Source organism: Pseudochaenichthys georgianus, chromosome 19, assembly GCF_902827115.2.
Source record: "Pseudochaenichthys georgianus chromosome 19, fPseGeo1.2, whole genome shotgun sequence".
NCBI classification, from domain to species: Eukaryota; Metazoa; Chordata; class Actinopteri; order Perciformes; family Channichthyidae; genus Pseudochaenichthys; species Pseudochaenichthys georgianus.
The window spans coordinates 10959019-10972570 of record NC_047521.1 but is presented as its reverse complement, the minus strand read 5'-3'; the positions used below and the strand labels follow the sequence as shown (position 1 = coordinate 10972570).

General features: G+C 43.2%; 1 protein-coding gene across 2 annotated transcripts in view; it reads left to right on the top strand.

The window, feature by feature from the left end:
• scn4aa (sodium channel, voltage-gated, type IV, alpha, a) overlaps positions 1–13552 on the top strand; it is a 36221-nt gene that overhangs the window by 18317 nt on the left and 4352 nt on the right. The window contains exons 13-22 of one of the 2 annotated variants that reach the window (XM_034107091.2): positions 1470–1949; positions 4798–4839; positions 4977–5109; positions 5197–5351; positions 5445–5618; positions 5749–5871; positions 11753–12034; positions 12119–12172; positions 12893–13030; positions 13151–13255. In XM_034107091.2, the coding sequence (XP_033962982.2) occupies positions 1470–1949; positions 4798–4839; positions 4977–5109; positions 5197–5351; positions 5445–5618; positions 5749–5871; positions 11753–12034; positions 12119–12172; positions 12893–13030; positions 13151–13255 (1686 nt within the window). The remainder of the gene's footprint in view (positions 1–1469; positions 1950–4797; positions 4840–4976; positions 5110–5196; positions 5352–5444; positions 5619–5748; positions 5872–11752; positions 12035–12118; positions 12173–12892; positions 13031–13150; positions 13256–13552) is intronic. The other variant, XM_071206832.1, reaches the window with a different exon arrangement.

The following is a 13552-nucleotide window of genomic DNA, read 5'->3' as shown; positions in this document are numbered from 1 at the left end:
GGTGAGGTTTAACCGGGGGCCCCAGCTTGGTAAAGCGCAGGAATCCGTTCCCGCATGTCTTGTCGTCACCGGGTCCCGGCCTGCCAGGGCGCGGGATTCCGGTTCTGAGGCCATCGCTGATAATGAGCCCCAGACCGACACGGAGAGGGGTTCGCTCTCTGTGGCGGACGCCCCCGTGTCCTGACTGCTGGCCGGCGGGTCCATGGACATGGGGGGGTCCTGTTCCGACAGGCTAGCTTGTCTCGCTAGCCGTCGGCGGAGGCTCTTGACTGTGAAGCGGACACAATGTCCGCATGAGCCGGGGTTGTCGATAACGCCTCGAGCGTGTTCCAGCCCGAGGCAGGATGAACAGACCTGGTGTGTGTCTGTGCCCGAGATCTTCAATCCGCAGCCGCAGAGTTGAGCCACCGAGTCCCTGAATCCTCTAGTGTGAGGGAGAGGGGCGTCCATCCTTGTCGCCTCGTGGCGTGGAGAGGGCCCGCTCTCGACAGGTGGGACGGGAAACAAGGTATTACCACCTTGTCCTTAATCCGGAGAAAGAAGACGGTGTGGGTCTTTTATTCCCGGACAATACTGACTGGTGTGGCAGTATGCTCCTTTTTTAATCCTTTTCCCCTCCGTGGGGAAGAGAAAAGAAAAACTTCCTCGGTACCGTGGTGTCGGTAGAGAGGGAGCGAGCTAGCAACAGGTGTGCTGCTAGCTTGAAAAAATCGGACCTACCTTACTTTCTCGTAGAGAAGGGCGAGGTCGATTTTTAAGTACGAACGGCGTTAGTACTACCGTCTTCCTGCGAAGCAGAAGGAGTAGCCGGCTAGCGCCCGTCGACCGAAATGGTATTTTGGGTTCAGTCTGTGGACAGTGAAGCTTGCCCGGCTACTGTGAGATGTGCTCTGAAGCGAGAAGAGGTGTTTGAATGACGCATGCGTTGTGGCGCAAGCTACTTATAGGGGGTGATTTCCCCTGACGCTGACGTCAAGATCACCAGCCAATCAGGATTGGCGTAATGAGATTGATGCTTCTGTTTGCTCCGCGATGAGGCGCATCCCATAGTGAGACATCGAACGGAGTGTTATGAATGAGAACTCGCAGAGATGGCATTTAACCCTTCACATTCCAACAGAAACTGAACAGGCAGATTCGAAGGATTTATTTCTTTGGAAATATTATTTTAAATACAATTAAATCAAGTTATTCCCTCAACAAAAAAATATTTTTAAAAAAACGCTTTTTTTTGTAATGTTTTCAAATATTATTTTTTTGAATATCTTAATCCCTCACAGAGGGCCTAGAGGGCCCTGACGGCTCACCATTGGTAGCTTCCTACAGATGGTGTGCATCTCTTACTGTGCAATTATTTAGTTTTTCACACAAAGCTACACTAGGAAATTGATGATATTGTGTTATTTTACAATGCTGTTATACATTTACATTGAGTGTATTTATCATTACCTTCATGTTTCTTTTTTCAGGTGCTGAACCTCTTCCTGGCCTTACTGCTCAGCTCATTCAGCGGAGACAATCTCTCAACAGAGGAAGACGGAGAGATGAACAATCTCCAGATCGCCATTGGCAGGATCACACGAGGCATTGACTGGTTCAAAGCGTTCCTCGTTCGATCCATCCTGCATATTATCAATAAAAAGCCCAAGGACAATGAGGATGGTTCGAATGAAGACGAGGACCCTAAAACTGAGGGAATTGAAATGAACCACTTTGACTCCAGTCAACATTTCAAAATGGCTGATGGGATACCTAATTGTTTGGTTGAATGCGGGCCTTCTGGATTAATTGTGGATGGAGGGTTCAGTCTAAATGTGCCAATTGCTCAGGGAGAGTCAGACTTTGAAAACATGGATGAGGATGATACTGATGATGTTGATGATACTGAAGATGTTGATGATGCTGATGACTCAGAGTTTTCAGATGAAGAACATAATCCACATTATTCGGTAAGTACAGTCACTTTTACTCATCACACAAACAAATACAAAAATGACACCCAAAATGACCCATTCTGCCTCCCAGAGCATGCAGTTCTTGTGTTTAAGATGCAATGTGGTATGTATCCTAAGTAATCAACCATAAACATGGTCCTTCTTTTTAAATGTGAGTTATCCATTTTTGGCTATTTAAAATAATGTCATTTGTAAATTTCCTGCCATTTGATATGTTTGCCTTTCAAAGCACTACAGGTGTGTGGGGTCTTTTGAGAGTTTTTCAACATCTGATTACACCGCCCTGATTGACATTCAATAGACATAGAATTACAGTGTTAGTACAGACTGTACTGTTTTCACTGGTCATTTGACTAGAATGGTTGGTTGTTGCTGTTAGTTATGGTGAAAACAGTTTGGCTTAAAATGTGTTTGTTGCTCGACAAAAATGGATGTCTTGCTAGTCCTTCTTTGGAGTGGTGGGACGTGGGGTGGACGCACTGTGAGACCCAGAGCTGCAGCCGTCCGCTATTCGCCTCGTTTTCTTTAACAAGTGTAGCATTTAAAGTTTGGTGCAACTAGCTTGCACAGCTAGCTATTTTGCTAATTTAGCTAGCTAACATAACTAGCTATCTTGCTAATTCCACCATGCTTTAGTGCCTCAATGGTTACAGAAAAGGAGCCAAAGAAAGCTGTTACGCATCTGGCTCTAGCATTGTTTCCTTTTTTGTATTGAACATTTGTGGAACAACCTCTAAGTCGTACCATTTTACGAATTTACTCTGGCTCTGTATGCTCACACTACTATTCAACCCACTCCAGTCTCAGGCATTTCGTGTTATAGTCACGATATTTAATCTATTGATTCGTGTTCACCAACACAATTTTCCCCTTTTTTTCATGTCACACAGAACGGAATGTATTTCTATTGGTAGTATGTTTCGTGTCTGCATCCCGTCTTTTTGTCCGGTCAGGTCTTGGAAGACCGGAAGCTGTGTGGTTCAAAACATTTTCTTACTCAATATCAAGCCACGATTATTGGTTTTATTTTAAATCGTATAATGTCTGACTTTTTTTGCCGTCTGTGAGGAAAAGAAATGGGGCTCAGAATACTGTAATATGTATTTTTTAAATCTTTTTTTCCTTTTAATTTGTTATTCTTTTCTAAATAACACACTGTTATTTACTCAACAATAACACACAATTATCCTTGTTTTTATTTATTTGTTTGATTCTATAATATCGGGCTTTTTTGCCTTCCGTAAGGAACTGAATTTCAAAATAAAGTCACCGGAAACAGACGTAGGCGATACACAGCCACTGAACTGATTACCCAAGATCCTCGGTTGAGGCTCGTGATTGGATGTTTTAGCCGCAATGCACGTTGGGATATGGTGTTAATGCGATATGAAATAACTATCAACAGAATTGCGTTGCCAGGCAACAGCTTGGGGTGAGAACAGTATTTCTGGTCTCGAAGTTTGCATAGTAATCTGCAGTACTCAAACTAAAAACATTAGTTTATCCTTGTTAATTACACAACATTGATTGGTTTAAATTGTGTACAATGCTTTTGTGTTTTCCCCCTTTTGATTCGGAGAAACAAATAGTTTTTTTCTGAGTTTAAGATGGCCGAAGACACTACACTACCCATAATCCTCAGCTATCGGGGACTACAGTCCCTTTGCTTGACAAACTCCGTGATTAATCTTCAAGCTCTGTGATTGGATGTTGGAGTGGCAGTGTGCCAAGGTTACGCCGAGCGTCAAACAGCTCTCTGAAATGGAATGAAACCACGGCAGACTATCCAAAACTGGACTCGAACGGGTAATGCAGCCGAACCGTGTATTACAATGCCGTTATGTGATGACTTTCAAAGAGAAAAGCAAGCACACTCGGAATAAACTATAAAAAAAATTATGTTTTCGGATTTCATATCACATAAACACCATATCCCAGCGTGCATTGCGGCTAAAAACATCTAATCACAGACAAAAAAAGTCCGACATTATACGATTGAAAATAAAACCAATAATCGTTGCTTAATATTGAGTAAGAAAATGTTTTTATGAACCACACCGCTTCCGGTCTTCCAAGACCCGACCGGACAAAAAGACGTGGTGCAGGCACGAAACATACTACCAATAGAAATACATTGCTTTTAAAATCGTTCTGTGTGACACGAAAAAAAAGTGAAAATTGTGTTGGTGAACATGAATCAATAGATTAAATGTCGTGACTATAACACGAAATGCCGTGAGACTGGGTTGTACTATTCCACTGCTTGTTTTAGTTGTCAAAGCAAAAGCCTCAGTGAGTACACAATTAGCTGCAAGTAAATGTATATATACATAAGTTAGCCCATTGCAATTTTGGCCGACGCTGTGCCCACCCTGCTGTGTTGATTTTAAATAGGAATGCAATGTTCATTCTACTCTTCTTCTTTTTCTAAGCCTCTAACACTGTAATTAGGCATGGTCAAATTACATTTCTGCTTAACACAATATATAAGCACTTGGGAAACGACACAGTGCCAAGTTTGTGATGCAGGTAGCAAATAACAATTGATGCTATGAGAAATTTTAAATCTAGCAGCGTGATGATGTACTTAATATAAAATCTCAGTCAGGCAATCTCAGTAGCCTCTATTTAGTACATTTAATTAAATAATGTTATATGTTGTTATCAGAACAAGCACCTCTGCTCAGTCCAAGTTGAACAAATAAGGTATAAACAGACGACATAAGTTGCATACAAATCAGATAGGTATACACACAAAGCAAAACAAATGTAAAAATACACATTGGAAACTTCTGTGTTTGACGTTTACTAAAGTGAATTCTCTGCTCTTGTGCTATTTCAGGAAAAATATAAAGATGTTCATTGTTTACTGGGACATATCAAAGTGAGTAACTCTCAAAAGTCTCACATGAACAAATCAAAACTTTCTATGGGCTGAAAATAAATGTGTGTGGGGGGAGTCAATAATGTTTATTTACATGGTGGCTTTGTAACTGAGCTTTAATTGTAATTCTTGACTAGTTGATGGGTGCTTTGAATGATGGGGATTCCTCAGTGTGTAGCACAGTGGACTATCAACCACCTGAGCCTGAGCCAGAAAAAGTGGAAGAGGAAGATCCAGACCCCGTAGAGCCGGAAGCCTGCTTCACTGACGGTATGAGAAATCATCGTAAAACAGAGTAATTTATGCACACATTTTAAAATGATCTTCAATTAACCTGTTTTGCTCCTCTCCATTCAGGCTGTATTAAGCGCTGGCCATGTCTGACTGTGGACATAACCCAGGGTAGAGGCAAAAAATGGTGGAACCTCAGGAGGGCTTGCTTTACTATTGTGGAGCATGACTGGTTTGAAACCTTTATAATCTTCATGATCCTCTTGAGCAGCGGGGCTTTGGTAAGTGCCTTTAAAAATGTTTTTATCATAGTGTTAAGATACTGTATTAGCATTAGAACACGTATTTAGGTATCTCTTATTGTCTTTCGGCAGGCATTTGAAGACATATACATAGAAAGACGCCGCACCATCAAAATTATTCTGGAGTATGCTGACAAAATTTTCACCTACGTCTTTATCATCGAGATGCTCCTTAAATGGGTCGCGTACGGCTTTAAGACCTACTTCACCAATGCCTGGTGTTGGTTAGACTTTTTCATTGTAGATGTAAGTTTTGGCACCCTTTTTTTCCCTTTTTAACCTATCTGTATGTACTTAACAGAACATGTGTTCACACATGTTTCATATCAGTGTCTGTGGTAACCCTTGAATAGGAAATGTTTTGATTCTGCCACAGATTTCCCTGATTAGTTTAGCTGCCAGCTTTATGGGATTCTCTGACCTTGGACCAATCAAATCCCTCCGGACTCTCAGGGCCCTAAGGCCTCTTCGAGCGCTGTCAAGATTTGAAGGCATGAGGGTATGTTTTGTGGCTGTGCAACCATATTCGAGGGATGTGTATGACTAACCAGAAAGTCTATTTAAAATAAATAGACATCATTGACAGGGGTCATCTAAAGTTTTTGGATTTAAATATGTTGTGCTCGAATAGAAAATTGGAGTTCTTTTGATATTTTAATTTGACTTAACATTTGTAAACAGGCTATTTTAGGTTGTCTGCATATATTTATCCCACAGTTGCATCATTGTTTAATGTGCTACCTACCTCAAAAATATGAGTGCAATTAACGTTGATGAATTTGCCAGTAAATGTTTCCGCTGGTACTCTTACTTAAGTGGGATTTCAAAATGACATTTACTTGTAATAGAGTATTTTTGCATTGTTTTGCATACCATACTAATTGGATTGGCTTTCCTCAACAATGTGTGTTAAATGCATGCTTACACTGTGGATGCGTGGATGCTGTACCAGAACTAACTGAGGTAAGGGTACATACTGTACACTAAACAAAAATATAAATGCAACACTTTTGTTTTTGCTCCCATTTTTCATGAGATGAATGCAAAGATCTAAAACATTTTCTATATAGCTGGTGACCAATGCTAAGGCCTCCACCTGCTCCCTTGACCCCATGCCCACAGTGCTGGTCAAGGCCTGCCTTCCCACCCTCTACCCCATCATAACAGACATCATCAACTCCTCTCTGTCATCTGGAATAGTTCCCTCCTGCTTCAAACCCGCCTCCATCACTCCCATCCTCAAGAAGCCTGGTTTGGACCCTGAGGAGCTGAACAACTACCGACCGATCTCCAACCTTCCTTTCCTTAGCAAAACCTTGGAAAGAGCAGTCGCCGCCCAGCTTCATCAACATCTGTCCAACCATGAGCTCTACGAACCCCTACAGTCAGCCTACAGAGCACATCACAGCACAGATACCGCCCTCCTCAAGATCACTAATGACCTCCTTCTCGCTGCTGACTCCGGACAAATCAGTATTCTCATCCTCATCGACCTCTCTGCTGCTTTTGACACTGTTTCTCATACAGTCCTCCTGAAATGCCTCTCTGACAACCTTGGCATCACTGGCACAGCTCTGTCATGGTTTCAGTCCTATCTATCAACCAGGTCTCAGTTTGTTAGCATCAGCGGCTCATCCTCCCCCTCGGCCCCAGTCAACCATGGTGTCCCCCAAGGCTCCGTGCTTGGTCCCCTACTTTCACCATTTACATGATCCCCCTTGGCCAGATCATACGTCAATTCGGTCTCAATTTCCACTGCTACGCTGACGAAACTCAGCTCTATCTCAGCACCTCACCATCCGCCCAGCTCCCTCCACAGTCTTTGGTCAACTGTCTCCATGCCATAAAAACCTGGATGACAGCAAATCTACTCAAACTCAACAGTAAGAAGACTGAGCTCATGGTTGTGGCCCCCAAAGCACTGCTCCGGAAGGTTGGGGATCTCCTCCTCCACATTGACGGCTGTTCCATCTCCCCGTCTCCCGAAGTCCGTAACCTGGGTGTCATCCTTGACAAAACTCTCTCATTTCAGTCACACATCAAATCCGTCACTAAGTCTGCCTTCTATCACCTCAGGAACATCTCCCGTCTACGACCATCACTCTCTGATTTCGTGGCCGAGACCCTCATTCATGCATTCGTCTCCTCCCGGTTGGATTACTGCAACGGAGTTTTGTTCGGGGTTCCCAGTAAAGCCCTGGACAGGCTCCAGTATGTGCAGAACTCGGCTGCCAGGGTGCTCACTCACACCAAGCACATCACCCCCACCCTGATCCACCTCCACTGGCTCCCAGTCAAGCACCGTATCACCTATAAACTCCTTCTTCTGACTTAGAAATCCCTCCATGCCCTCGCCCCCCAATACCTGTCTGACCTTCTCCGCTACCACACTCCATCCCGGAAGCTAAGATCATCTGGACAGGATCTCCTCTCCACCCCCCGCACCAGGTTGTGGACTTTTGGTGACAGAGCCTTCAGTGTGGCATCCCCCACCCTCTGGAACTCTCTCCCCCCCGAAATCCGCAGCGCCCCAACCCTGGACATTTTCAACAAAGCCCTTATTTTTCCGCTACTTCCACCCCCCACCCCCTTAACCTGTCTGCCTTTTTTCCCCTACCTGCCGTTCTTTCTGTCGAAATAACGGTACGGTTTGATTTTTTTCTTCAAGCTAGTAACATACCTGTTGCTAGTTTGTTCTTCCCTCCACACCGACACCACGGTAAAGAGGACGTTCTCTTTTCTCTCTCACACCAGAGGAGACGGAGATAAAAAAGGTATTAACACACCAGTTAATATTCTTTAAAGAATAAAATCTACACAGTCGCCTTTTTTGCTTTCGGACTAACGGCAAGGTTAGATTTTTTTCTCAGTAACGTACCTGTTACTAGCGTGTCCACTCCACGCCGACACCCCGGCGATCGAAGATGGACCCTTCTCTCCCTCACACCAGAGGAGTCAGGGACTCGGAGGCTCGATACCCCCAACTCTGGCCAGAGTGAGAGAACAACGCCACACACTTATCCTGATAGCTCCGCACTGGCCTGCAATGTACTGGCTGGCGGAGATATATCAGCTGCTGTGCGGGCAGCCGTAGCAGCTCCCACTACGCAGGGACATACTGTCTCAGGCGGGGGGGGCGATCTTTCACCCACACCCAGAGTGCTTGGCACTATAGGCCTGGCCCATGAGTGGTACAATCTGAATACAGTGGGTCTCCCTCAGAAGGTGATAAACACTATTCAGAGTGCAAGAGCTTCCTCCACCAGGTCTCTCTGTGACTGTAAGTGGAGGGTGTTTGAGGAGTGGTGCCTTCAAAAAGGACACATCTCTTTTCAATGTCCTGTCGGGGTGATTTTATCATTTCTACAGGACTTAATTGATAAACACAGAGCTTTCTCTACGATCAAGGTGTACCTGGCTGCTATTGCTGCATGCCATGTGGGCTTTGAGGGAAAGACGGCTAGCCAACATCCTTTGGTCTGCCGTTTTATGTAAGGGGCTCGCAGGCTCCTCCCTGTCTCCAGGTCACTGGTGCCCTTATGGGACTTGGCAGTGGTTTTAGATGGGCTCACTCAACCTCCATTTGAACCCCTGGAAGAAGCTGACATGAAACACCTGTCACTGAAGACAGTGCTGTTACTGGCTCTGGCATCTGCCAAGTGAGTCAGTGACATTCATGCGCTCTCTGTACATCCTTCGTGCACTCAGTTTGCCCCGGGGCAAATGAGAGTGTTGCTGAAGCCCAACCTTGCCTTTATACCTAAGGTGGTTGGCTCATGTACCCCAATTGACATTGTGGCATTTCCTCCGCCGCTGTGTTCCTCTGAGGAACAGCAGCCGAATTTGCTGTGTCCAGTTTGTGCTTTACGCATCTATATGGACAGGTCAAAAGAGTTTCGTTGTAATGACCAACTCTTTATATCCTGGGCTAACCCTCAGAAGGGCAAGCCCGTTACCAGTCAACGGCTCTCCCACTGGATTGTGGAAGCGATTGCTCTGGCTTATACGAGTCAGGGTTTGCAGGCACCAACGGGCCTGCGTGCTCATTCTACTCGTGGACTGGCTACATCCTGGGCTTTGTTCAAGGGTGTTTCCATCCAAGACATCTGTGCAGCAGCGAGCTGGTCCTCGCCGCTCACTTTTGTCCGCTTTTACAGGCTAGATGTCTCTGCTCCAAGTATGGCCCGTGCAGTGCTGGGTCCCGTGTTGAGACAGAGTTCTGCCTGTTAAGTTCTGGTTGTTTTTGGGGATTTTCGAGATAAGCATGTCTAGCAATACGGGAGTTTCAATATCCCATAGTGAGACATCGAACGGAGTGTTATGAATGAGAACTATAGGTTACTTACGTAACCCCAGTCTTAAGAGTAACATGAAGTGAGATGTCTCACCAGACGGCCCTTCTTGCTAAGGCGAAGCGAGAAGAGGTGCTTATTTTGAATGACGCTGCGTCGTAGCGCAAGCTACTTAAAGGGTGGGTGGATTCCCTGACGTTGACGTCAAGATCACCAGCCAATCAGGATTGGCGTAATGAGATTGATGCTTCTGTTTGCATACGCGTTGAGGCGCATCCCATAGTGAGACATCTCACTTCATGTTACTCTGACTGGGGTTACGTAAGTAACCTATAGTTTTTAACCTGCAGGGCCCAGAGTAAAATGCTTTTGTGAGCACAACCTAGAGGGGAACAGCAAGCACCAGTGTGATTTTGGTGAAGTTGTGACTATCCTGGACAAAGATACAGGGGGGGTTCCAAATCCGGCAGGAGAAATACCTGCTCTGAACATGTTATGTAGAGAACAGTGCAGATCTTCCCTATTGACACCAGGATTAACCTAGTCTAAAATAAGGAACATTAATAGTGTGATAGAAAATGAAATGTAATGTAATAGAGGCACAGATATAAGATCAATAATACACTTTATTTTAGGGCACCTTTCAAAGCATTCAATGTGGCATTACAATACAAACATGTGTTGAGTAGGGATATATAAAAATGATATTCAAAGGAGCAATTCAAGTGAGTGAAGCCAGTTTGAACACATTATTTTTTAGGCTTGATTGAAAATAACACAGTGTCTGACATGATCATGTGATATCATTACTGTTATATCATTTCTTACTATTCGTGGTTATCAGACACTTAAACAACAGAGAAGGTTTTAAGAAATAGGACTACAGTATACTGACAAATCACATATTATCCTGTCATTGTCTGTTCTGTAGGAAGGAGGAATATAACAGAGTGGGACTATACACTCAAAAACGTAAGTTTATTCCAATACGAAGATTGTGACAGATCTGAAAAACGTGTCCTTAAAACGAGCCTCCTCGCAATTGTATGCACATTATTTATTCAGCCGTTTGCTGTTTAATCTGATATATAATTCAAAAGGGTGAAAAAAGCTTAGAAAACGGCGAACGCTCAATACAGGCGATGACGTCACCTTTGCGCGTCCCCGCGAACAGGGCTTCAATCCACCGCAAGGCTTCAACCTACGGCATTAACACCGGGATTCATCCATGAAGAGAACACCTCTCCAACGTGCCAGCAGACGCCATCGAATGTGAGCATTTACCCACTCAAGTCGGTTACGACGACGAACCGGAGTCAGGTCGAGACCCCGATGAGGACGACGAGCATGCAGATGAGCTTCCCTGAGACGGTTTCTGACAGTTTGTGCAGAAATTCTTTGGTTATGCAAACCGATTGTTGCAGCAGCTGTCCGAGTGGCTGGTCTCAGACGATCTTGGAGGTGAACATGCTGGATGTGGAGGTCCTGGGCTGGTGTGGTTACACGTGGTCTGCGGTTGTGAGGCCGGTTGGATGTACTGCCAAATTCTCTGAAACGCCTTTGGAGACGGCTTATGGTAGAGAAATGAACATTCAATTCACGGGCAACAGCTCTGGTGGACATTCCTGCTGACAGCATGCCAATTGCACGCTCCCTCAAAACTTGCGACATCTGTGGCATTGTGCTGTGTGATGAAACTGAACATTTCAGAGTGGCCTTTTATTGTGGCCAGCCTAAGGCACACCTGTGCAATAATCATGCTGTCTAATCAGCATCTTGATATGCCACACCTGTGAGATGGGATGGATTATCTCGGCAAAGGAGAAGTGCTCACTATCACAGATTTTTTCAGATTTGTGAACAATATTTGAGATAAATGGTTATTTTGTGTATATAGAAAATGTTTTAGATCTTTGAGTTCATCTCATGAAAAATGGGAGCAAAAACAAAAGTGTTGCATTTATATTTTTGTTCAGTGTATAACTTTCTGACAATAACAAGCTTGTTTCTCACTCTAACAAACTAAATCAATATTTGTGTACATTTCTTTTTAATCCCGTTATTCTAACAAAGTCTTCTCTTGGGTAGGTGGTGGTGAACGCTCTCGTTGGTGCTATTCCCTCCATCTTCAACGTGCTGCTGGTGTGTCTGATCTTCTGGCTCATATTCAGCATCATGGGAGTTAACCTGTTTGCTGGGAAGTTCTACCGCTGCATTAATACCACCACGTCTGAACTTTTCCCCATGTGGGAGGTCAATAACCATAGCGACTGCTTGCTCCTCCAAGAGGCAACGCAGGAGGCCCGCTGGGTCAACGTCAAGGTCAACTATGACAATGTGGGACAAGGCTACCTGTCACTGCTTCAAGTGGTGAGGAGTGATGTTTCCATTATTATAGAGTTGGAATTAACATTTTTGAATAACACGTTTTGAAACACTGCTCCTTTTTTTCAGTCAACTTTTAAAGGCTGGATGGACATCATGTATGCTGCTGTTGACTCAAGAGAGGTAGTTATTATTTATATTATTATATTGACCATTAAATATGTTGGGAGACCTTTAATCTTTACTCACATGTATCAGTACTGACTACACTTATAAGATTAAGTTAAAAGCACGATATGAGGAAAATATGTGATAATGTACAATACAACTAACCCTTTTTATTATACTGATTGTTTCATTTTGAAGATCAGCTTTCTTCTGATACCAAAATATCCCCGAATACAATATAGAAAGTTGACATTGTGATGATAATAAAATCAAATATATAATGTGCAGAAGACCCTTAATTTATTCTATGTGCTATATGTTTATGTTTGCTTTTGGTAGATTACACAATTATTTAGTTTACATATAATATATATCCCATAAAACTTTGCAAAACATATACTCGGTACCTTTTTTAGATTTATGGAAATTAGCAACATTAACATGAACTCGAAGTCAAGAGTTCAAAAACTCGCCTTCCCTTTCCAACACCCCTGCACTTTGAGATAATGTAATATATATGTAATATATACAGTAAGTGACAGATGCTGATGGTGCAGTCTTGGATCAACAAGTGCCCTTCCTGACCAGTATCATATTCCTGTTTAACCTTTTATCCTGTATCTTCCCCACTCTCGAGCATCTCTCACAAGCATCTACTTAATTATTTAGTAACAGGGAAAGAACAACTTTGTATTGAATTATTTATATTCATTCAAATATGTTCTTCCTTTTTAGGTAGAGGAGCAGCCTTCTTATGAGATCAACCTCTACATGTACATTTACTTTGTCATCTTCATCATCTTTGGCTCTTTCTTCACACTCAACCTCTTTATTGGTGTCATTATTGACAATTTCAACCAACAAAAGAAAAAGATAAGTATCACAAGTCTTTGGAAGTAGTAGTCTGTAACAATTAAATTGTGATTTCTTTGTATTTCAATGTATACTTACCTATTTAAACACCAATAATGATGTTTGAATTTATGTCTGCACTTTGGAGATAAAGACATCTTTCTGACTGAGGAGCAAAAAAAGTACTATGAGGCCATGAAGAAACTTGGTTCCAAGAAACCGCAGAAGCCAATTCCACGTCCAACGGTATGTCATTCATTAATAACTGATAGCAATATTAACAATTTGGTTTTTGCCCTCATTTTTCACAACTTCAATGAAGGATGAGACTTATTTCTATGCTAGAACTGCCTTAATTCACTTAAATGTTGGCCACAAATGTATTAAAAAAGCTACTTATTTGGCAGAATGATTATTACAAAGGTGTTCCTTGGGTTGGTCACATTTAAAAAGGCCATTCAAAAGTGTGCAGAAGAAGCTCCATATCTGGTTTCTTCACTTGCAAAATCATCTTAGATCAGCAACATGGACAGATCAGAATAC